The sequence below is a fragment of the Ovis aries genome, chromosome 24 (assembly GCF_016772045.2).
Source record: "Ovis aries strain OAR_USU_Benz2616 breed Rambouillet chromosome 24, ARS-UI_Ramb_v3.0, whole genome shotgun sequence".
Lineage (NCBI taxonomy): Eukaryota > Metazoa > Chordata > Mammalia > Artiodactyla > Bovidae > Ovis > Ovis aries.
In genome coordinates, this window is record NC_056077.1 from 29698634 (window position 1) to 29722661 (window position 24028).

A 24028-nucleotide genomic window follows, 5' to 3' on the forward strand; every position below is an offset into this window, starting at 1 on the left:
AACTTCAAATATAATCTATGTACAGAAGATGCCCAAGTCTATCTCACGCTTTGTCCTCTCTCCTTTGTTTAATCTCCACACACCCAGCTGCCTACTGGATGAACTGGATGGTGTCAGGACCCCTCTCACACAGAAAGCATCGTCTTGTCCCTTCATTCAGACCTCCTCATCTCCAAGAAGAGCACCAGCATCTCCCAATTGTTCAAGCCAGTAACTTGGGAATCCACCTTGTCCCTGGCTTGCTTTCATCCCCTCTCTACACTCAACCCTCAGATCCTGTCTCTTCTGCTTTCTGAATTTGTCCATTTCTCTCTCGCTGCCCAAACCACAGTTTAGGCCCGCCTACTGGCTCTCCTCTGAGTCCATTCAGTTCTATCATCCATTCTTGACACGACAATCAAGATCTTTTCATGGTGATAATGATCTTTCCTACATAAAAACAGTCTGATAGCCACACTCACCTTAAATGCTTCCGAAGGATCTTGGTTATAGGTCCAACATAGGACTATATATAGACACACACCACACACACAGATGTCTTTCTCTTTATCACATATGTCTTCTTTTTTTCCCTTTCAAAATATTCACAGTGGTCCTTAAGAAAAAGCCAAATACCTGTTTAAGATCTTGCATAATCTAGATGCCACTCAAGATTGCTGCCGCTGCATCTAGTAAGTTTTCCCTAACATTTACCTTTCCCAGCCACCTGGAATACCTCACAGTTTCCAGAATGCATTTCCTTCTCAGAATGCCAAACCTCTGCAAATGCTTTTCTCTCTACCTGGAATATATTCTTTTATTTTAAAATCTGTTTTATTGAGGCATGATTGATATTGAAAGCTGTACATATTTAATGTCAACTATTTGATGCGTTTGGAGACAAGCATAACCCTGGGAAACCATCGTGTCAGTGTGCCTGTGTGCTTTGCTACCCCATGGACTGTAGCCCAGTAGGCTCCTCTGTCCATGGGGATTCTCCAGGCCACAGAACTGGAGTGGATTGCCATGCCTTCCTCCAGGGGATCTTCCCGACCCAGGGATCAAACCCCCATCTCTTGAGTCTCTTGCACTGCCAGGTGGGTTTCTCACCACTGTGCCACCTGGGAATATAACCGCAATCTATGCTATCAACATATGTATCACTTTTAAACATTTCCTCCTGCATTCTTTATTATTACTGTACACAGTGATGTATGTCAATTATATCTCAGTAAATAAACATTTTGTGAAAAGAACACAGCATAAAATCTACCTTCAGCAAAATTTTAAGGACACACTGCATTATTAACTACAGGCACTATGCTATACAATAAATCTCTAGACCTTAATCATCTCATATAACTAAAACTGCCTGGAGTATTCTTATTCCTACACTCCACTCCCACACCTTCTTGACCTATCTAAATTCAACACATTTTTCAAGTCTTCAACCTCATTTCCTTAAGAAGGAGCTTCCCAACTGCCTAGAGTAGGTTATATTCCTTTGCTATCTTCTTATTTTCCTCTTACCTATCTTTTCACACCTATTACATTGGTAATTATTTGCTAAATGAATGACTTTTCTGCCTGACCATAAATCTTATGGAGATAGAAGCCATGTCTGCCTGCTGTGGTCTCCCTAGTTCAGTGTCTGTTAGAGCGGAGAGGGCTCTCAACACGCCTCCCTATTATATCCAAAAGCATTCAGCTGAACTGCTGCTCACTTGAAATATTAATATATGAATCCAGATTAAAGACTAGTCTGTGAAACCCCAAAGCTGATTCTATCTAAACAAGACCAAGGACTTTTGCTCTGAGTTTTATCACAGGTATACTCTAACCTTACATCGTGAAGATATTCCCATAGTCAGAGATGACCATCAACAGCAGAGAAAGGACTCATGCAGTCTAAGGATAAGGCAGATGCGACTGAACTGGTGGTCTGCTTCCAGGAGTGACCATTATCCAACTACAACATCCAACAGATAGAGCGGACTCTAGCCCAAGAGATCCCAATGGAAGACAAAGGTCACAGGCGGCTTTCGGACATGGGGGATTCGGATGTCAGGGGTCTCAGAGCGGGCAGGGAGAATCCTCCATGGGTAAAATGGGTGCTGGATGATAAGTCCCAAAGCCCGTGGACAGAGGAGTGGCTGGGGTGGGGATCAGAGCATCAATCAACAGGGCTGGTCAGAGCCGTTTCTACTTGAGCTGAGATATTCATCTTCACTCTCAGACACTGGCACTCGTGATACTTGAACTTTCAGAGTCAGATCAGGACTGTTTATACGGTCTGACCCCTGATTATCAAGTCTACTGCTGAAGGTATTCCGGTTGGCAGGGGGACTCATAGAGCCTGAGTCTGTGGGCTAGCCTGAAGGTCTTCAGCACCTTCAGCTCAAGTGCACTGGGCTGGGCAAGATGGCAGAGATGCCAATCTTGGGCCCACTGGAGTCTTAAGAATGGCATCCCAACTCCTCAGGACAATGTGGGTCCGGGGGTACCGTGAACTATGCCACCAGCAGTTGTGGCACCGAGCTCAAACTCTGCATTTTAAGAACATCATTCTCACCTGGTGTAAAATAAAACACACACATCCACTGTCCATCATTCACTCTGTGTGTGTGTATCTGTGTGTGTGTGTGTGTATGTATGTGTTAGTTGCTCAGTTGTGTCTGACTCTCTGCAACCTCATGGACTGTAGCCTGCCAGGCTCCTCTGCCTGTGGAATTCTCCAGGTAAAAATACTGGAGTGGGGAGCCATTCCCTTCCAAGGGGTCATTCACCAAGACATGAGTCTGAATCCTTTACCTGGGACTTCTGTGGAGCCTCCTGCAAAAGCTGCACCAAGAGGAAGGTCCTGGGGGCTGGGCTGGGCCAGGTAAGAAGGTTATCATGCCTCGGTCCCCCTCTCTCACCCACCACCCTATTGCTGACTTCACCTCCATCATGGGTCGCTGGTTTCAAAAATATTTCCAACAACAATGTGCACACATAGGAATTCTGCCTTGTATTCAGTCCTTGAGATTCCTGACAAGCTAAGACTTTTTCTGATGGCTGGAGGATCTGACCGCATCTTTCTGTTGCCTTTCTTTCCGATTCAGGGAGGCAGGATTCAGCAGTGGTGTGCGTCAGTCATTCTTTTATATGAGGGTTCAGAATAAGACAGTGCCTTTTCATCCCCAAGAAGACGGATATATTGGAGAAACCTGAAGCCATCTGACACCACTTAAAAGTAATCTATCTGGTCTTTTCTCCTTGAATTTTTTCCTCTTACCATTTAGACATGTTACCATACTATACATCGTTAATAGTTGCCGATTAATGTTACTAGAACACGATGAAACCTTTCAATTTCTGATCTCATTTATCTTCAGCCCTAGAAAGCATTTCTACCCACTCCTCTCTCTCCACTGTATTGATAGCTTTGGTCACGGGCAAGCTTGCCTTCCATCCAAGCAATATCCCTAGAGTAAACCCTGCTGTTTCCCCCCCTCCCCTGAACCACAGCAAGGCTTTCAATCCTTCCTATTCTTTAATTTCTGAGGATGGAATTAAAAGGTAATGAAAAATGTCAGAGAATAGTTTGATCACTGATGGACCTATGACCCCACGGACTGTAGCCTACCAGGCTCCTCTGTCCATGGGATTTTCCAGGCAATAGTACTGGAGTGGATTGCCATTTCTTTCTCCAGGGGATCTTTCCAACCCAGGGATCGAACCCAGGTCTCCCGCATTGTAGACAGACCCTTTACCGTCTGAGCCACCAGGGAAGTCCAAAGAAAAGGTAAGTGTTCTCAAATTAAAATTTCCCCTCATAGCTAAAGCATATGATTTTATTTCTTGCAGGTTATTATAGGTTAAGCTGTATAAATGTATCTGTGTACACTTTATACAATTTTATATATGTATATATGAGTGTATATATTACATAAAGCTCTGATTTTTCTCAGGCAGCAGGGATGGCTTTCATAATAATCCATTTTTCAAGGGAGGGGGTGCTTGAAGGATGTGGACTCTTTCCTGGGCTCCCTTCTGAGAATAGATAAGTATGTGCCAGGAAGTTGGTTAAGGTGAGGGCTTCACTGGTGGCTCAAATGGTAAAGAATCTACTTGCAATACAGGAGACCCAGGCTCAGTCCCTGGGACGGGAAGATCCCGTGGAGGAAATGGCTACCCACTCCAGTATTCTTGCCTGGAGAATCCCATGGATGCCGGAGCCTGGCGGGCTATGGTCAGCAGGGCTGCAAAGGGTCAGACACAACTGAAGCGACTGAGCAGGCACGCACTGCTTGCATTACCACCTGAACCACCACCCGGAACACCATCCGTGTAAAGACTGCCTTCCACAAAACCAGTCCCTGGTGCCAAAAAGCTTAGGGACTGTAGGGCTACAGGAAATAAGAGCATAAACATTCCCAAATCTCCAGCGTGGATGCTGGAGGTGCCTGGGATAAGAGACGTGACTGCACACGACGGGAGGATGCAGGCGCCTCCGTCCGACGCCTTCACAAAGACGTGTGGAGAGCAGCCAGGTGCTGAGCAGACCTGTAGAAGACAAGCCAGGGAGCAGGCTCTGGAACCCATCACTCCAGCCTGTCCCTCGGAGGTGCGGCGCGGGGACTCACGGGCGCCCTCAGCTGGTGGCCAGGGGCGGTGCTGTACTGGGTGGTGCTGCCGCAGGGCGAAACTGACAGGCCCCACCCCTCGTGCAGGGATAGGGCAGCCACGCAGGACTGCCATCACCGCCACCACCACGGAGCCTGGCAGAGCCTCACACCCAGACTTTTGCGGGTTCCAGGTCGATGCACAGAAAATACCTTTACGCGTGGGGAGACCAACATCTGAGCGCCTTAGCAGTCGGTCCTGATGTTTCCACCTCTGTTTTCCACAGAGCACAGCCTGCCGTGGCAATCAAATCTGGGGGTCCCTCCTGTCCCCATAACCCCTCCACCTGTGCCCCTGCCTCCGTGAGGACAGTGTTCCATCAATCATCCTGTTCTCCCCTCTACTGGTGTCATCTTACCCTCCACAGGCGTCCTTCTCACACTATTACAGAGACATTCAAATCCCTCTTAATAAAATATTAATAATTTTAAAAATCAACAATCTACCAAATTATCATAAATTTTAATTTTATAAACATTATATATAAATAAACGCATGACTTTATAAACTATCATAAAATTTTGAAACATTTGAAAAAGCTTAACCATCTCAATGCAGGGCTTCCTTCAGCTCCTTCCTTTCATAAGGAGGTACCTGGATAAGTTATCATCTTCCATTTAACCACTGGGCTTGTCTCCACAATGTCTCACTACTTCCACACATGCTGGGTCCCTTCAGGTGCCTAGTCAGTCATCAATCTAATGGATAACTATTGAGCCCTGTGTGAAGCATGGTTCTATGTGCCTGGGATGCAAAGGTGAGCACCATGAAGTTCCGTGCCCCGTAAAGCTTGCAATCTGGTTAGTAAAGTTACAGAAATACAATATACATAATAAGAGTCAATTCCCTGGCATGCTAGAAGCAGATGAGAGCTAAGGAAGATGGCGGAATGAGGAGATGGGACCAGGGTAGAAACTGAAGTTAGAGGCCAAGTTCAACATTCTGGGTCGAGATCTTTTCCATCAATTAAATTCCAAATGGATTAAGTGCTGAGTACACTAGGTGCGATCACATATCCATGGGATTTTTAATTGCTGGGCTTTCAAAGAAATCTTATGTAAATTCCCCACCATCCCCTTCGCTCCTGCATCTTGGACGCTCATTACATCATAAGAACACAAAGTCTTACATTCCATGAAGGGGGGTGTAAGTGTAGATGAGGGGCTGGCGGGGTATCTTAAAGGTTCTGAGCAATTAGGGATAACGAGTGAAATCTGACACGGAGAACAGGCTTTGATTGTGGGTAGGGATTCTGCGCTGGGTACCTGCCTGGCAGCGCAAAAAGGAGATTCCAGCAGAGGAAGGAGGAAGAAATTCAATAAACCTAAACCTTACAATTGTGTCCAAGTCGTTTCCAACAAGCTTACTTCCTAGGTACTCAAAAGTTCAGGACAGGGGCCAGTGGGGACCCAGTGACCCTAAATGGGAACCCCCAGGAGCCCCCTCTTTGTGGTATGCAGGAAGACACACCAGTTGAGTGGTGACCAGGTCCTAAAGGATTCCCCTCACCCAAACCTTCACTGACATCCATTTATCTAACTCTAACATGAAGAGGTTGGAATGCATCAATATGCCCCCCCTTCTTTTTTTACAGTGAAATTCATTTTTCAAACAGAATTTTAAACAAAACCCAGCTGAAGCAATGGAGCTGATCTGAACGTGGGGCCAGCAAGAGCCCCTTCTGCATCTTCTTCCTCTTCCCTCTTCCCCAACAGCCTCCTTAGAAACCTTTCTAAGAAACAGGAGAGTCTCACAGAACATGATCCTTCTCTCCTCTGGCATCTTAATGGTTCTTTTATGTACATGAACTGCCCAAATATGTAGGCAGGAAATTCTAATTTAAGGAGATAATTTAATTTTAAGGAAGATTTAAGGAGAGAATGAAACTGGATGGAAGTAGGAACCATATTCCCTGGCTGATGTCTAGATTGGCTCACCCAGGCATGGCCAAATTGTTCAACTTCTTGAAGTGGGTAAAGCCCAGGTCTCTTCTGTCTAAGGGGTGGGGGGATACCAATCCTGCGGGAACATCTTTAGGAACAGAAGTGGGGTGAACCATTCTGTAATTCACCCAGCTAAGGAAGCTTTAAACACACATCAAAAATGACCAGGTAGTACTGCTCACAAACGTGAACAGACTAAGAAGAAAGGACACCATGTCACAGACCTTGATTCCAAGTTCGATATTTTCTCCTCCATACACATCCATCCCAGGGTCCAGAAGACCGATTTCACCAAAGAACTTCCTGTTGACCACAAATGAGCAGCCGATCATGGCTGGTGTCCTGCAGGAGAGACAGAGAGAAGCAATAGTCACGTGATACATAGAAAGCGGAATATTACTCTGCCATGAGAAAGGAAATCCTTTTCTCCAATTTGCAACAACACTTCTGGACCTTGAGGGCATTATGCTGAGTGGAATAAGTCAGACAAATACTGTATATCTTGCTTATATGTGGAATCTAAAAAAGTCAAACTCACAGAATCTACTCAGAGAGTGGACTGGTGGTTACCAGGGGCTGGAGGCAGGGTGGAGGAATTGGGGGATATTGGCCAAAGGGTCTACACTTGCAGTGAGAAGATAAATAAGTTCCAAGGCTCTCATGCATAGCATTGTAATTATTATTAAGAATATTGTACTATATACTCAAAGTTGCTAAGAGTAGATATTAAATATTCTCACCATAAAAAAAGAAATGATAAGTATGTGACCTGTTAGAGAGCTGGACAATAAAGAAGGCCCTGTTAGAGAGCTGCATCATAAAGATGGTTGAGCACCAAAGAATTGATGCTTTTGAAAGATGGTCCTAGAGAAGACTCTTAAGACTCCCTTGGACAGCAAGGAGATCAAGCTAGTTAACCTTACAGGGAATCAACCCTGAATATTCACTGGAAGGACTGATGCTGAAGCTGAAGCTCCAATACTTTGGCCACTTGATGTGAAGAGCCAATTCACTGGAAAAGACCCTGATGCTGGGCAAGACTGAAGGCAAGAGGAGAAGGAGGCAGTAGAGGATGAGATGGTTAGACAGCAACACTAATTCAATGGACATGAGTTTAAGCAAACTCTGGGAGATAGTAAAGGACAGGGGAGCCTGGCGTGCTGCAGACCATGGGGTCACAAAGAGTTGGACGTGACTTAGCGACTGAAAAACAGAGGCATTAGCTAATGCTATGGTGGTTACCTTGTAGTATAGAGATCAAAACAACATGTTATATACTTTAAACTTGCACCACGTTATCCAATTGAATCTCACTTGAAGAAGGAGAAGGAGGGAGACGAAGAGGAAGGGGATGAGGGGGAAGAGGAAGGAGAGAGGAGGGAGGAGGGAAAAGGGAAGAGGGACGGGAAAAGGGAAGAGGGACAGGAAAAGGAGGGTGAGGAGTGGGAAGAAGAAGAAGAAACAGAAGCAGCCTCCTTTAAGGCGTTTTACTGGTGCTGTAGGACATAGAGAAACATCCTGCATTCAAGCAACTAGGTTATTATTATTACTGTTATTATGGCTGCCGTTTATTGAGTGATTACTGTCTCCAGCATGAGCGCAGAGCACATTTCACGCACTGTCTCATTTAAAAACCCCCACGGTTGTGTGAATGAGGGAAGACCTCTCCTGCTGAAGCCCGAGGAGAACTAGCGACCCAGCATGAATCACAGAGCAGAGGTCAGGACCATCTGCCTCTCAAAGCCCTTCATTTTAGTCTTTCTGCCTCACTGCACTCCCCAGAAATGGCTTTGTCAAAGAGCCAGTAAAACCCCAGTCTGCCAAAGGCCAGAAATGCTGGTGAGATGCTTTCCTAGGCGACAGAGATGTCTCATACGGGAAGCCCCATGAAAGTCCACTGGGGCTGCTAGGAAGCTGTTAGGTGGGATTCTCCTGAACTGAACTATAGATCTCAACAACAGATCTTTATCTGCTCCTTCAGATCTCGAGCTTGCCTTTAATGTCCAGATTTCTGACCCCAGGGGATACTTCTTGGTACCCACGTGGTGTGGCAGCAGTGGGGTCAATGGAAAGACCAGAGTTGAGAGTTGAAGGTGCCAAGTTTGATGAATGCGGGTGCTGCCATGGAACACTGAACTTGTGTGAGGTGAATGGAGCCTCTGGATCCCAGTTAAGTCTCTGCAGAGCACTGCTGTGAAAAGACATGCAATGAGACCAGTGCAGAGAGAGCAGGAGCTCAATAATACTGCTCCTTCGTCCTCCGTGTTTTCCCAACAATTTTCACACCAATCACGCCTATGGACACAGGATATCACCCTCTTTCGGGGCACTAGCTACCCCACAACAGCAACCACTTCACTGTCAAGCATTCCCTGCAGCTCTTGGCCCCTCTCAGAGAAGCAGCTGGCCCCTCTCCTGGAAAAGCTCATGAAGTCCAGCCCCTGTCTCAGTTAACTGAACCAAGAGTGAGCATGGATCCCAAATAGGGTCAATCAAATTATGCTTTTCTGAAACTTGCAATTGAGACAGTGCCAGGAGTTAGAACTAGAGGGTCTCAGCCATCTGTAGGGCTCAGGCTGCCATTTGGGGGCAGCTCCGGTGGTCCCTGTGCACACGGACGGCTGAGCAGAGGGAGGCAGATGCCCCTCGGAGGGGTGAGACCAGGGAGTGCAGGGCAGCCTGGAGTCCTGGGCTGCCCACCTGCTGACTGGCCTGGCTCCACACTCTGGCCCTGGGTGATGTGAGAGCCCCTTGCGTCTTTGTGATCTGTCCTCCTTGACTTAAACGGGGTGTGTTTCTGTTCTTTGCAGGTGAAGAGCAAAGCTATGACAAACCTGGACAGCATATTAAAAAGTAGAGACATCACGTTGCTGACAAGCAGCTGTCTAGTCAAAGCTATGACTTTTCCAGTGGTCATGAACGGATGTGAGAGATGGACCATAAAGAAGGCTGAGAGTCAAAGAATGGATGCTTTGGAATGGTGGTGCTGGAGAGGATTCTTGACAGTCCCTTGGAGAGCAAGGAGATCAAACCAGTCAATCCTAAAGGAAATCAACTCTGAATATTCATTAGAAGGACTGGTGCTGAAGCTGAAGTGCCAATACAGTGGCCACCTGGTAGGAAGAGCCGACTCACTGGATGCTGGGAAAAATTGAGGGCAGGAAGAGAAGGGAGCGACAGAGGGTGAGAGGGTTGGATAGCATCACCGACTCAATGGACATGAGTTTGAGGAAACTCTGGGAGATGGTGAAGGACAGGGAAGCCTGGCGTGCTGCAGTCATGGGGTTGCAAAGAGTTGGACAAGAGTTAGCAACTGAACAATAACGACGATCTCCCCTCCCTGCCACTTCTGATCTGGGGGAGGGTGGATGTTTCATCAGACGGCCAGAAGAGGCAAACTGCAGAGAAGACTCCCTCTGGGAGAGTTACAAGCCAGGGTCACTCAGGAAATGGAGAAATGCCAGCAACAGGTGCGCCTGGAGTGGTCCTGAGAGGACGAGAGACGGAAGAGAAGGGGGAATGGGAGGGAGCAGCAGGGTCACCCCAGGTTTCTAGAGAGCCACTGCTGAGCACATCGAGAAATCCTGAGAAGTTAGAATACTCTTCAACCCTTAAGTGTGACATCTGAAAATTCCCAACATGATCACGCATGTGTGGTAAGATCCTTCTCTAAGACACTAAACTTTCTAACCGCCCAAGGACCAGCAGGGCAGTTAGAACCACAGTGCACAGCTGTCAACCAGCACTCTCGAACAGGTGGTTCTGGGCACAGCCTCAAGACTGAAAAGAATGTTTCTCTGAGATTGGCCTAGGATCCACCAGCATCACCCGGATGGCTCCTTAGAAAAACGCAGCTTCCCAGGTGCAGCCCAGATCACGGAACCAGACTTACAGAGACGGGACTCAGGACTTTGTGTTTGTACCAGCAGACCCATCCTGCGGAGCCAGCTCCTTCTTGAACCATCAGGTCTCCAAGAGCAGAGAAATTATTTCTCTGGTTTCTCATTGTATTCCCAGGAGCGAGCGCCTTGCTGACATTACAGCTAGATGCTGGTGAATGAATGAATGAGTGTAATAGATCTGGTGACCACCCCTGGTGGGGAAGGGTTCCGTGATGTCCCAGGGACGAACTGGCTGACCTGAACTTGAAGCCAAGGACATCAGGGGAGTGTGCAGTCATTAGGGGGACAGACAGAGGAATAAACAGAGAAGAAGGAGGGGAAGAGATGGAGGGAGGGGAGGAAGACGGAGGAGAGGAGGCAGAGAGGCAGGAAGGACTCAGGCCCTAGCCTTTCACTGTCAAGGACACAGGATGCTTCCTCCTCCCAGCATCTCTCACATCGCCCTTTAGGAAACACCTTCTGCTATCAGGCAGCCTGCTCTTTTCATGCAACTGGCTTTACCTGGATGATATTTTATGTTTTGGTTGCGGTGGCAGAGAGAGACGGATTCACTGTATGAGTCCCTTGGGTCCCCCACCTGCTGCTCACAGCTCTGTTCAGTGTATTCATTCAGAATACAGAAGCTCCAGGATTCCCCACAAGGGGAAGGAGGGTTCCCCTAGGGCCTCCTCATTAAAACTCGGCCACAGCAGCCACCCAGCTGGTACAAGGCCCCACCAAGAGGCCACAGCCAAGCAGCCCACTGTCTGCATCCTGGCAGGCCGTCAAAACTCAAAGATGAAGAAGGGCAGGAGGCTGGGCCCCATGCGCCGAAGATGTGGAATGAGCGTGTGACCATTATTGCCATTGGTGGCATGTGGAAAGGTCCCCTAAAGGCCATGGCCAAAAACCTGCCACGAGGGATTTCCCTGGTGGTTCAGTGGTTTAAGAACTGCTTTGCCATGCAAGGGATGATGCAGGTTCGATCCCACGTCAGGGAATTAAGATTCCACACCCTTGGGGAGAGAGACACTAAGCCTGAGTGTCGCAACTACTGAAGCCCATGCACCATGACTAGAGAGTCCATGCAGCACAACGAACGATCTTGCATGACAGTGAAGATCCTGCCTGCTGCAGCTAACCCCCGGCACAGCCGAATAAACAAATGAATATTAACAGCAACAACAACTTGCCACAGTGTCAGGAGGGTGCCCGGGCATCGGTTCACATCCAGGTGTCCTAACTGAGGCCAAGCTTGACACGGATGGTGTAGAAGAGGGACTGGAAACAGCCTGGGAGACCAGCCCCTGGGGAGTGGCCTCCCTGCTAAGCCAAGACCCCGGTCCTGCAAACAGAAGGGCTTGGAGGCAACCCTGCGATGCCAAAAGCAGGGGCAAGGCTCAAGCAGGTGGCCGATGCTTCACTGGTTGATGCAGAGATGAAATAAATCATTACAAGGCATATCCTCACCTCGGCTGGGCCAGTCAGCATTGCTGGCAATCAGGCGGGGCGACTGCTTTGAATTCTGGATTGATGATGGACAGCTGTCATCTTCTCAACGGGAAGCCCCTGACTGGCCCTACTGGGACCTGCCACCCTGTTGGCAGGGTGAGCCAGACCCGTCCTTATAACCAGAACCAAGAAGTCGCCGGGGCCCTGCGTCCCCTCTGCGGTTTCGTCCCCACCTGCCGAGGAGCACAGGCTACAGTCGATGAGCTCCTGGAACGTGAGTCTACAGCCTCGTTCTTCAAACTCCACTGCAATTACCACCATCAGCGCAAACATTTCAATTAGAAATCATTCAAAAAGGATAATCATATTAAGGGATCTGCCAAAGTCTAATAGCTCCATTACAGAGGATAAGCGCAGAAATTAAAAATAATTGCTTTTATTGTTGCTGTTCCAAAGAATATATGCAACACACCACAACTGCTCCAGCTGACAGAGAGATAAGACAGGGAGAGACAGGGAGGCAGACGCAGGAACTTCCACCCAGATATGCAGAGCTTTGTCACCGCCACTTCTTCCTCTCCTCGTTGGTGACAAAGGGCCCATCTGTGTTCTGGATGTGTCCACCCTCGAACCCCTTCACTGGCTCCCCACCCTCTCCTGGGTGAAGTACATGCTCTGCCTTCGCATCTCCGCCCTCCTCAACATCTTTCCTGCCAGCGGCCCTTTAGAGACCATGGCCAGTTACACGGCGCAATTCATTGATCAGGAAACGCATCCCAATTTATGCCCGGCCGACCTTCTCCAGAAATGTCCCCCACAAGACCACCTCCATCTGTCCAAATCCTACCCACACCCTTAAAAGCACATTTATCTCTGGTGAAAAAAAATTATGTTGCAAAATACAAATACATACGTCTTACAGAAAATGGGATTCTCCAGGCAAGAGTACTGGAGTGGGCTGCCATTGCCTTCTCCAGTTACAGAAAATACAGCTTGACAAAAATAAGAAAACAAACAAAAATCAGCTGTGTTCTCTGGCCATAAGCACTCCACTCTCTCATCCAACCCCTGCTGTTCCAGTTCACCTCCTCAAGTTCACCAGATTTATCCCTCTTCCCACTCCCCTGGGACCCGCAGTCCACTGGCCCTGCCACCTTGACAATGGACTCCCTCCTCTTGCATTCTCCCCGCCCCCCAAGTCCAAAGCCATAGTTGGTTGTTTTGAGAGTGGCCTGGCTTCCCCACTCCCACTTTGCTTTGTTGGCAAAACCGATGCCAATAATCGCATCTCTCTGTTGGCTGACTTCTCCTTAAATTCAGGGCTTTGTGTGTGTTCGATGGGTCCTCAGAGCTGCCCTGCGATCTTGCTCCAGGGCCCGAGTTCCTCCTCCGTCACTCCTAGAAGACTCTGCCCCAGCTTGTTCTCCACTGGCAAACACCTCCTCCCCTCCTCTCCCTCTCAACCGGCAACCTTGCTTCTTATTTCCTTGAGAAATCAACAAACAAAAGAGAATGTCCCCAGCTCTCGCACCCACGCGCTTCAGGGTGTGGTCACCCTTTGGTTGTAACTGAACTGTTCTTGCTCTTAGCTGAGGCCAAGCCCTCCTCCCATCCTCTCTACTCTCATCCTCATTCCTGCAATCCTTCCTCCCCTAAACACACCTATATTAAATATCTTTCCTTATTTCCACAAAGGCTTCCTTGTGACTCAGCTGGTAAAGAATTTGCCTACAATGCGGAAGACCTGGGTTCGATCCCTGGGTTGGGAAGATCCCCTGGAGAAGGGAACGGCTACCCACTCCAGTGTTCTGGCCTGGAGAATTCCATGGACTGGATAGCGCTCAGGCTCCCACTGCCCCGGCTTCTCTTGTTGTGGAACATGGGCTCTAGGTGCACGGGCTTGGCTGCTCCACGGCATGTGGGTTCCTCCTGGATCAGGGATCGAACCCATGTCTCCTGTACCGGCAGGCAGATTCCTCACCAGTGGACCACCAGGGAAGTCTGAGCTCAGAGTCCTTATTGTGGTTTCTTCTGGAAGAAATGGGTGAGGCAACGCAAGCAGCTGATCTGGCTGACAACTGGCTGGTTGGAGTATTTGGAGGTTAGGGAGCTCTCTCCTGCTGTCTGGTTCCCTGCCCTGGGATGATCAGGGAGGAAGGCTGTTTTCTCCTGGAGTGAAAGACCAGGTAGAGGAGGTGGTTGGGAATGTGGGCTCTGGGCTGGTTAGTTTGCAGAGGAAAGGCACTCTCCCAGTGGGTCTTTTGCACTCTCTTAGAACTGGCTAGTCCTGGGAGGGGTGGTCTCTCCCCAGTTAAGTGCCAAAGCATCAAGAATTTAGAAAATACGAAAAGGGGCTTCCGTGGTGGTCAAGAACTGAGCCTGCGCTCTAGCGTCTGTGAGTGGGACACCTGAGCCCATACACCTAGAACTGATGCTCTGCAAGAGAGGCCACGGGAATGAGAAACCCTTGCATGGGAACCAGAGAGTAGCCCCTGCTCACTGTGACTGAGAAGACCCAGTGCAACCAAAAATACATAAATAAACTGGAAAAAAGAAAAAAAGGCCTCGGCTCACGCTGTCCCTTCACTGCTTCTCCTCCTAACTGCCTCGGGTTCTTCCCCAGATGGCATGCATGGCATGGAAGGCCTCCTCCTCTTGAAAACCGAGAGTGAAAAACTGTCTTTTTAATGGCAATAATCTTCCACTTTGTTGTCCTCACCATCTTTGAATTTTAAAATCCTGGGTACATTTTAGAGTAACACCTACAGTTACCATCTTCCCTCTTGGCTGGCTCGTTCCAAGCCGTTCACAGTCTACAATCCCCTTCTCTTCTGACCCACTTTCCTTACAGCTGTCTCTCCTCACTTTCTGCTCCCCTTTACAGCAAAGCCCCCTTTCAGAGCTGTCTACACCTGATGCCTCCGATTTCCTCTCCCGTTCTCTCCTGAGCCATTCAAGCAGGCTCTCATCCTCACCACTCTGCTGCGAGTGAACCTGTCAGAGTCAGAGATGACTCCTCTGAAAAACTGAGTGGCCAGCTCCCAGTCCTCATCATGTGTGAGCTCCTAGCTGCATCTGACACAGCAGACCATCCTCTTTCCTTGGAAGCAGGCTCTCCACACCTGGATGTGTTCCTAGATGCCCCTTCTGATCTTCCTTCTCGACTCTTTCTTTTCTCTCTGAGGTTCAGAGGAGGAGGACTCCAGGGCAGAGTCCTGGGTTCTCTCTTCTTCTCCATCTACACTCACTCTTTGATGATCATGTTTGCATTCTTGGCTTTCAACGGCATTTATATTCCAATAGTTTCCAAATATACACTCCTGTCTGAATCCTTCCTCTGCACTCCAGACTGGGTACATTCAACTGCCTGCTCAGTGTCTCATTACGTCTAAGAGATCCCTTAGACGTGGCTAGAAAGGAATCGTTAACCTACCCTCCACTCAAGCCCATCCCACCTATCTTTCCTATTTAGGCAACTCTGACTCCATTCTTCCAAGTGCTGGGGTAAAGACCTTGGTGTTGGCCTTGGTGCCAATTGGTCAGGAGTCCTTATGGCTCTACCTTCCAAATAAATTTGGATCTGATGATCTCTCATCATCTTCTCCCACCACCATGTCAACTGAGCCATCATCGTTCCATTGCCTGGATTACTGCCACGGCTCCTAACTGGCTTCCACTTTGCTCTCATGCAATCAACTCTCAAGGCTCTACTGAAGCATAAGTCAGCTCAGGCTATGCATTTGCTGGAAACTCTCCAATGATTCCCCATTTCCTTCAGAGTAAAAGCTAGGGTCTCACAATATATTCCCAGGCTCCGTCTAGACAGTCTGAGTTTCTCAGCTTCTCCTTGCCCTCTCTGCTCCAGTCAGACCCCCAGGAATACACTCAGAATAATTAAAAACAGAGATTCCAACAACCACTTGTACACATGTGTTCACAGTAGCATTCTTCACAGTAGCCAAAACGTTGAAACAACTCAAATGTCCACCAGTGGATGGATGGATAAGCAGAATGTATGTGGCCCACCCATACAGTGGATAACAGCTCTGAGACAGGCTGTAACATGGATGAAACTTGAAAACATTATGCTAAGTAATAGAAGAAAGAAGGTCACATATGATTTCACTGTATGAAATGTCTAGAACAGGCAAATTTATAGAGATAGAAGGCAGATTGGTGGTTGCCAAGGGCAAGGGGGAGGGGATAGTAGGGAGTGACCACTTAACGGACACAGGCTTCCCATTTGGGAAGATGAAACTGTTCTGCGAGTACACAGTGGTGATGGTTGCAAAATATTATGAATGTACTTAATGTCACTGAATTTTACACTAAAGATGATAAATTGCATAAGCATCTTACCTCAGTAAAAAAATGTGGAGCTGGTGATAACAATCCTTAAGCTTCCTTTGATTCCCATTATAAATGGGAACATAACTTTTCCTATTGCCGTGAGAAAGCAGGAGCCTGGAGGAGTGGACGTACCTCCATCCTGACCTTCTATTCATGGAGTCAGATTTTCTAGCACTCTGGAGATAAGGTCCCAAGATATTCCCAATTTTAACCCAAACAGCGTATTTTTAATCTGGGATCAAGGGCACAGCACCAAGATGCTTACTCTAGGACGGGCAGGGACACAGGGTCCTAGGGCTCAGGGAAAGCACATTAATCTAAATGTCCTGCTGGGCAGTCATCCAACCGTCTGTGACTCAGTCTCTTTATCAGTAAACTGGGCATGAGACTTTGCCCTGAAGACCTAAAAGCACCGTGGTAAGAATCTGATGAGATGAAAACAGATGGTCTCCTGGCAGCATGATGTACTCAACACATGTGAAGTGTTATCAAAAACTTTAAAAAAAAAGGACTTCCTTGGTGGTGCAGTGACTAAGACTTCACGCTCCCAATGCAGGGGGCCCAGGTTCGATCCCTGGTCAGGGAACTAGATCCCACATGCCGCAACTAAGCGTTCACATGCCACAACGAAGATGAACGATCCCGTATGCTGCCAAGACCTCGTGCAGCCAAATAAATAAATATTACAAAAAAAGAACTTAAAGTTAAGCAGAAGGATAAATGACGGAGGGGGAGAGGGGACAAAGAGGGAGGAACTGGTGAGGGGGTATCCTGGCCAACGGCATCACTCCAGGAAATATTTTGGGTCTAGACTGAGATGGACAGTGAAGGAAGGCTGAGTTCTAGGAGGAAAGAGAAATAAGAAAGTCTAGTACACCTTGCGGTATAAAGGTGTGAAGTCTGAGGTCAGGGTCAGGGGTGGGTTGTAAAAACACGCCGAGGAAGAGAGAGGAGTAGTTGCAGGGGCCCGTCCAGCCTGCCCCACAGAGGGCCCAGCCCATCCTGAGGTCACCTCCTCTTGGCCCTGAGGTCACAGTCTGTGTCTCTGACTGTGTTGTCTGTGAGAGATGCCCTCTCCTCGATGGTCCTGGCACCTCTTCAACTCAACACCTTATCCTCGACGCACAGAAAAGATCTGAATAGGGGTCAAGTGTGCCTGCTCGTCCCTGCAACTTGTTCATCTGGTCAACCAGCATTGCCAGGCAATGGAGGATGCCTTTGTTAGACTAAGTGCTGAGCACATGTGGAGATAAAAAAAAAAAAACAGCAGGAGATTATCCTAATGGGAAAGCAACAAACACTATTTCCTGTTGTTCCTTAGTAAAAACGGTTTCTGGCTGAAGTCATGGAATTATAGCTATATGTCTTTATGTCTATATCTACAGGCTTTCTTGGTGGCTCAGATGGTAAAGAATCTGCCTGCAATGCAGGAGACCCAGCTCAATTTCTGGGTCAGGAAGATCCCCTGGAGAAGCAAATGGCAACCCACTCCATATATTCTTACCTGGAGAATCCCATGGGCAGAGGGCCTACCTATACCTAAGCGCTAGTTGCTCAGTCATGTCCGACTCTTTGCGACTCCACGGACTAGGGCTTGCCAGGCTCCTCTGTCTATGGATTTCCTAGGCCAGAATACTGGAGTGGGTTGCCATTTCCTTCTCCAGGCAATCTTCAACCCAGGGATTGAGCCTGGGTCTCCCTCATCGCAGGCAGATTCTTTACCGTCTGATCCACCAGGGAAGCCCAACCTAAACCTATGTGTATGTGCTAAGTCCTTTCAGTTGTGCCCAGCTCTTTGCACCCCTGAGGACTGTAGCCTGCCAGGTTCCTCTGTCCATGGGATTTTTCAGGCAAGAGTACTGGAGTGGGGTGCCGTGCCCTCCTCCAGCAAATCTTCCCAACCCAGGGATCGAACCTATGTCTCTTACATCTCCTGCATTGGAAGGCAGATTCTTTATCACTAGCACCACTTGGGAAGCCCATTTATACCTATACCTATATCTGTATGCATGAGCAAGTCTGTGGGAGGAGAAAACTTCAACGGGTACAGGGGGAAAGAAGGAGCTCAGAACTTGTGACTGTGTATCTGTGGCCTGTGGACAAAGCGACGAGCTGCCTTTAGAACAAAGCCCTTGTCAGGAAGGGTCTTCCTTCCACCCTTTTCATCGACTGCTCCGACCACAATACCAGGGTGTATTCGCGTCACAGTGCGGCTGCCTGTTGTCATCACCACAGGACACAGGGGCTGGACGGTCAGTCTTTGCCCTCCCCACCTCATACCCACTGCCGCTCTTGGAGCTCCCAGCTAACTCCCTGGGTGATCATGTCTCCAAATGCATGTCTGGCTGATGGTTCAGGAGCTGGGGGTCCAGCGATTACACTGCTTTCTATTTTATCTTTTCTCTGGGCCTTTTTGCCTTTCCCTGACCTCAGGCTCAAACAGCTGCCATTTTCCTTGGTCTCAGCTCTGCTCCCGCTAATACCCAGGCCTGTTAGCTGAGCATCTTCTAACGCCAAGGCCCCATTTGTAGAAGCACAGACAACTCAACGCCATCCCTGGGGTCGTCTTTGTATGAATTTCTGCCAAATCTTCTCAGGGTCCAACCAGCACTGGGTATTTTAGGGGTTTCATCACTTTTCTGGCAATACCTGGCTTGGTTAATCAAAATGCACTTATTTCAGTGCATTTTGTTATAGCATCACACATCATGAGTTCTTTTACAGCATTTCCTAATAAACACAAGTTCCTGACGTGAATGTCGCCCTCCTCAGTCACCCTCTGGCATAGACACTGGTATCTAAAGTGACCAAAAGACAGGGCGGGGTGAGAGGGGAGAACCCGGTAGGGACCTCAGCACCCAGAGCAACAGCGGCCTGAACTGAGCAAGCAGGTGTGTCTGGTGCTGCAGGAAGACAGTTTATAACTGCTTCTAATCCTCAAAGTAGCTCTTTCGTTGTTGCTCAGTCCCTAGGTCGTGTCCGACTCTTTGTAACTCCGTAGACTGCAGCATGCCAGGCCTCCCTGTCCCTCACCATCTCCTGGAGTTCTCCCAAGTTCATGTCCACAGAGTCAGCGATGCCATCCCAACCATCTCATTCTCTGCCTCTCACTTCTCCTCCTGTTCTCAACCTTTTCCAATATCAGAGTCTTTTCCAATGAGTCGGCTCTTCATATCAGGCGGCCAAAGTACTGGAGCTTCAGATTCAGCATCAGTCCTTCCAGTGAATATTCAGGGTTGATTTCCTTTAGGATTGACTGGCTTGATCTCCTTGCTGTCCAAGGGACTCTCAAGAGTTTTCTCCAACACCACAATTAGAAAGCATCCATTCTTCAGCACTCAACCTTCTTTATGGTCCACCTCTCACATCCGTACACAACTACTGGAAAAACCATAGCTTTGACAAGATAGACCTTTGTCGGCAAAATGATGTCTTTGCTTTTTAACACACTGTCTAGGTTTGTCATACCCTTCCTTCCAAGAAGCAAGTGTCTTTTAGTTTCATGACTGCAGTCACCATCCACAGTGATTTTGGTAGCTCTGCTTGGTGGTTATTATTAGCCCCATTTTCCAGCTGAAGGAACTGAGGCTAAAGGTTAAGGGAAAACCGTCCAAGGGTAAGCACATGCAAATCAGTATGGAGTCAGAAGCGATCTGGTGATGTCTGATCCCACACCGTCCTAGGCATCCCGCTGCTTCCCAGACAAGACCAGTGAAAACTGGCAGCAGCTACGAGCCCTTGCACTGGGTCAGATAAAGTGGTCCCGCTTTGAAGATTTCTGGGAACTTGCAGCTGCTGAACAGTAAAAATACAATTTGGGGGAAGGAGCTGGCTGGCTCACACAGAATTCTCAACTGGCCCAGTACAGTAATTTAATACTCAGAGTTCCATTTGCTTCTGCTCTACATATAAATACCAAAAGGGTAAGTACCGCTGCCTTTTTAAAAAATCAAATGCTGGATCCGGCACATACATTTCGCACCAGAAAATGGGACCCAAAGGCCAGAGCTTTGCCTGTTAAATGGAGGGAGCACGTTCCCTTTTGTGGCTCAAAAGATAATTCACGCTGAAACAACTTCCTCCAGATTGGGAAGTGGACTGCCCGGGTATTAAGAGCCTTTTCTGGTGGAGGTTAAAGGCAGCGCTTGTCTCTCTGCAGTGTGATTTTTCACAGATGCAGAAAACGCCAGTGGGGATTGAAGTTGTCAGTCCCAAATGCTTTTCTTTGGCTCGCTGATTTGCCTGGGCTGGATTTATTAAAACAGAGACCCTAGCAAAACTCTGCACTAAGATATTTCTTATGACAATTTTCTCAGCATAACACTTTTGTTCTTTGCTAATCATAGTTTATTTAGGCTTTGAGAAACCAATTTGCAAAGAATTCATTGACAGTGATTTTGGTAAAAGCATCAAGTTTCTGGAGAAGTGGTAAGATATTAAATAATTATCAGCCATCGATGTATATATGGCGTGCACACACACACACACACACACACACACACACACGCTATCTTGTGAGATGAAACATAGATTGGGTGACTATTTGGGGAAGAGAAAAAGACAAAAAGTCCAGAACAAGATTCTGACTGTTTTTGTCCAGCCAGAGCACTAAGAACATTTTTCACAGATGAACATCTATAATCCATTTGAAGATGATGAATCTCAGTGAGGCAAAACATTACATCTCCCCCAGCAAAAAATTCCAGTTTCCTCTTTAGCAGACCCAGACTCCAAAACACTGAACTCATTATTATAATATTTAGAATTCCACCAGTAAAATATTTGTAGAAGTTGGTTTTCCTTTTGTTTAGAAGTAAGTATCCATAATATCTTTGATTTAGCTTCTCTTGGTTCCTAAAGCCTAAAAATACCGACTATTTTGCCCTGTACAGAAAAATTTTTGCTGAATTCTGTTCTAGAACAAGAGCTGTAGAGGGGAGTGCAGATGCCTACATTGAGCAACTTGGTACCTACCTGGCGACTGGCAGAAGGTAACTTGGAAAAGAATAGATAAGAGGCTCAGGGGAGAGAATGATGTGGAAGATGGATGGGGGATAACAGCCTTGCTCTCGCTTCCAGAGCTGATGTAAGAACACATTTGATAAATGCTTTGGGCCATACACTTGAAAATGGCATCAGGCTCGCGACACGTGTTTTGTTCTATAAAAGAAAGTGAAGGGCTAGCAGAATATGCCACCCCAAAATACGCCTCTTGGGCATGGGATTATCTTGAGCTGGTTATTTTTTAAGAAACAGCAGACTTAGAAGCTCAGAAAAATCTAGAAGTTACTCTTTTGAAAGAGAAATTTACATTCAGAAAAGAAATCTCCATTTGTAAGGATATCTCTCTCTGAACACCAGGAACAAAAGGATGACCCTGAATCTTTAGACACTCTCCTTAGTGACACTGATGCTAGCTTTACTCTATGTCACAAACCTCGCCCTGTTTACTGTGCTTTTCTTGGTCACCTCCCATTAACAGGCCTTCCCTCCCTCCGTAACATCTTCTTTTGTCTTTAGCTGGAGATGGTATTTAAGGTGGTGGCCTCGGCCATTTCGGGAATTACTCAGTTTTCTTGGGTATCTCCCATGTATATAGGAAGCATACTGGTTATTAAACAGAATTATGCTTTTCTCCTATTAATCTTTTTTATTACAGGATGGGCGGTTCTCGGGCAAGAACCTAGAAGGGTAGAGGGAAAATTATTTTTCCTCCAGTACAAAAGGAAGAGTATTGATACTTGTGCATGCTGGAGAATTTTCTTGAGAAGGTGTTAGAATAGCCTATATAAATGCAGGCACTATGGGATAAGATAAAATTAAAACCTAAGTAAATGGGAACAAAAGGACAAAGGGAAAATGAGCAGGATAAGATGACACCTTTGGGGTGAGCTTAGTGCACAAAATCATTGCTTAATAAGGGAGACCACAAAGTCAGCTCTGTGTCACTGCAGACAGAAGTACTGGCAAGATCTGCAGTGTCTAAAAGATTTTTTTAAAGAGAAATATAGGTGCTTGGCTGGGCTACCCAGGTGGTACTAGTGGTAAAGACCCTGCCTAACAATGCAGGAGACAGAAGAAGCGTGGGTTCAATCCTTGGGTCGGAAGATCACCTGGAGGAAGGCATAGCAACCCACGTCAGTATTCTTGCCTGGAGAATCCCCATGGACAAAGAAGCCTGGCATAGAGCCACCGGGTTGCATAGGGTCAGATACAACTGAAGCAACTTAGCTCGAAGCAGCTTAGCACATATGCATGCATGCACACTAGCTGGCCAGGAAGACTCAAGAGAAATTTCTCCACTAAATAACTTGATAAGCAATTTCCTCACACCACCACTTCAGTAATACAAGCTCCACAAATATACCTCTTAAAGGACTTCTTAGCAGCGGTTCATAGCATTCGAAAGTGTTAGTTGCTCAGTCATGGCTGACTCTTTGTGACCCCATGGACTGTAGCCCGCCAGGCTCCTCTGTCCATGGAATTCTCCAGGCAAGAATACTGGAGTGGGCAGCCATTCCCTTCTCCAGGGGATCTTTCTAACCCAGGGACTGAACCTCAGTCTCCTGCATTGCAGGCAGATTCTATACCGTCTGTGCCACCAGGGAAACCCTCATAGCACTTACCCAAGTATAACAGGATAAGAACAACTGTTTCCAAGGCCAAAATGAGGTCAGCATAAGAACACAGCTTTCTGACGGCCTCGCTTATTTAAGGGCTAAATTAGTAGTAAAAATCAGTTACCAAAAAATAGTCAAGTAGAATAATAATATATTATGAACTATGTGAGAGGACTTTTTTATTCCAGATTTGCTGTTTCATCCAGAGGCAGTTGTAGTGAGACAGGAGCTATCTGGACCTCAGGCTGATCAGCCAGAGGTCACTTCCTGTGGACAGATACTCCAAAATAGCAAGAAGGAGGAGAAGCGGGGCCCTGCCTACATAAAAGACAGAGGCCACATATTTCTCATTCTCAAGGTCAAGGAGACATTCCCACTACACAGCCGTAGAAAGGTTCCTTGAAGGTCAGAAAGGGAGGGGGCACCACCCCATAGTAGGTGATATCAACCTACTCATAGTCCTCTTTGCTGGAATCCATTTTGGCTGAGATGTGTGCACACACATAGGAAGATGTTGAGATAAACCCAATACGGACTCAGAAGCAGGCAAAGCAAAGATGACTGGCCAAGGGAAACTTGGATGAAATGCCTCATACAAGTGATTAAAATCACCATGGGTGTGATTCTCTCTGAGTCTGTCTATCTACACGTACTCTTTTTTTTTTTTCCCCTAATAAACACTTTGTATGTTTCACTACTTTCTGTCTTTATTGGGAATTCATTTCTACACAGCTGATGGCCTGGAGTCCTGTCACTGGCCACTGGTCACTTGTGGTCTGAAAAGTGAAAATCACTCAGTCGTGTCTAACTCTTTGTGACCCCATTGCCTATACAGTCCATGGAGTTTTCCAGGTCAGAATACTGGAGTGGGTATAGCCTTTCCCTTCTCCAGGGGATCTTCCCAACCCAGGGATCAAACTCAGATCTCCTGCATTGCAGGCGAATTCTTTACCATCTGAGCCACAAGCAAAGCCCAAGAGTATTGGAGTGGGTAGACTATCCCTTCTCCAGCAGATCTTTCCGACCCAGGAATTGAACTGGGGTCTCTTGCATCGCAGGCAGATTCTATACCAGCTGAGCTACCAGGAAGCCCAGGATTTAGCACTCTCACAGCCATGACCCAGCCTCAGTCTCT

General features: G+C 47.4%; 1 protein-coding gene across 1 annotated transcript in view; it reads right to left on the reverse strand.

The window, feature by feature from the left end:
- Positions 1–24028, reverse strand: part of GALNT17 (polypeptide N-acetylgalactosaminyltransferase 17) — a 427725-nt gene that overhangs the window by 78803 nt on the left and 324894 nt on the right. The window contains exon 6 of the mRNA XM_027961707.3: positions 6815–6932. Within this exon, the coding sequence (XP_027817508.1) occupies positions 6815–6932 (118 nt within the window). The remainder of the gene's footprint in view (positions 1–6814; positions 6933–24028) is intronic.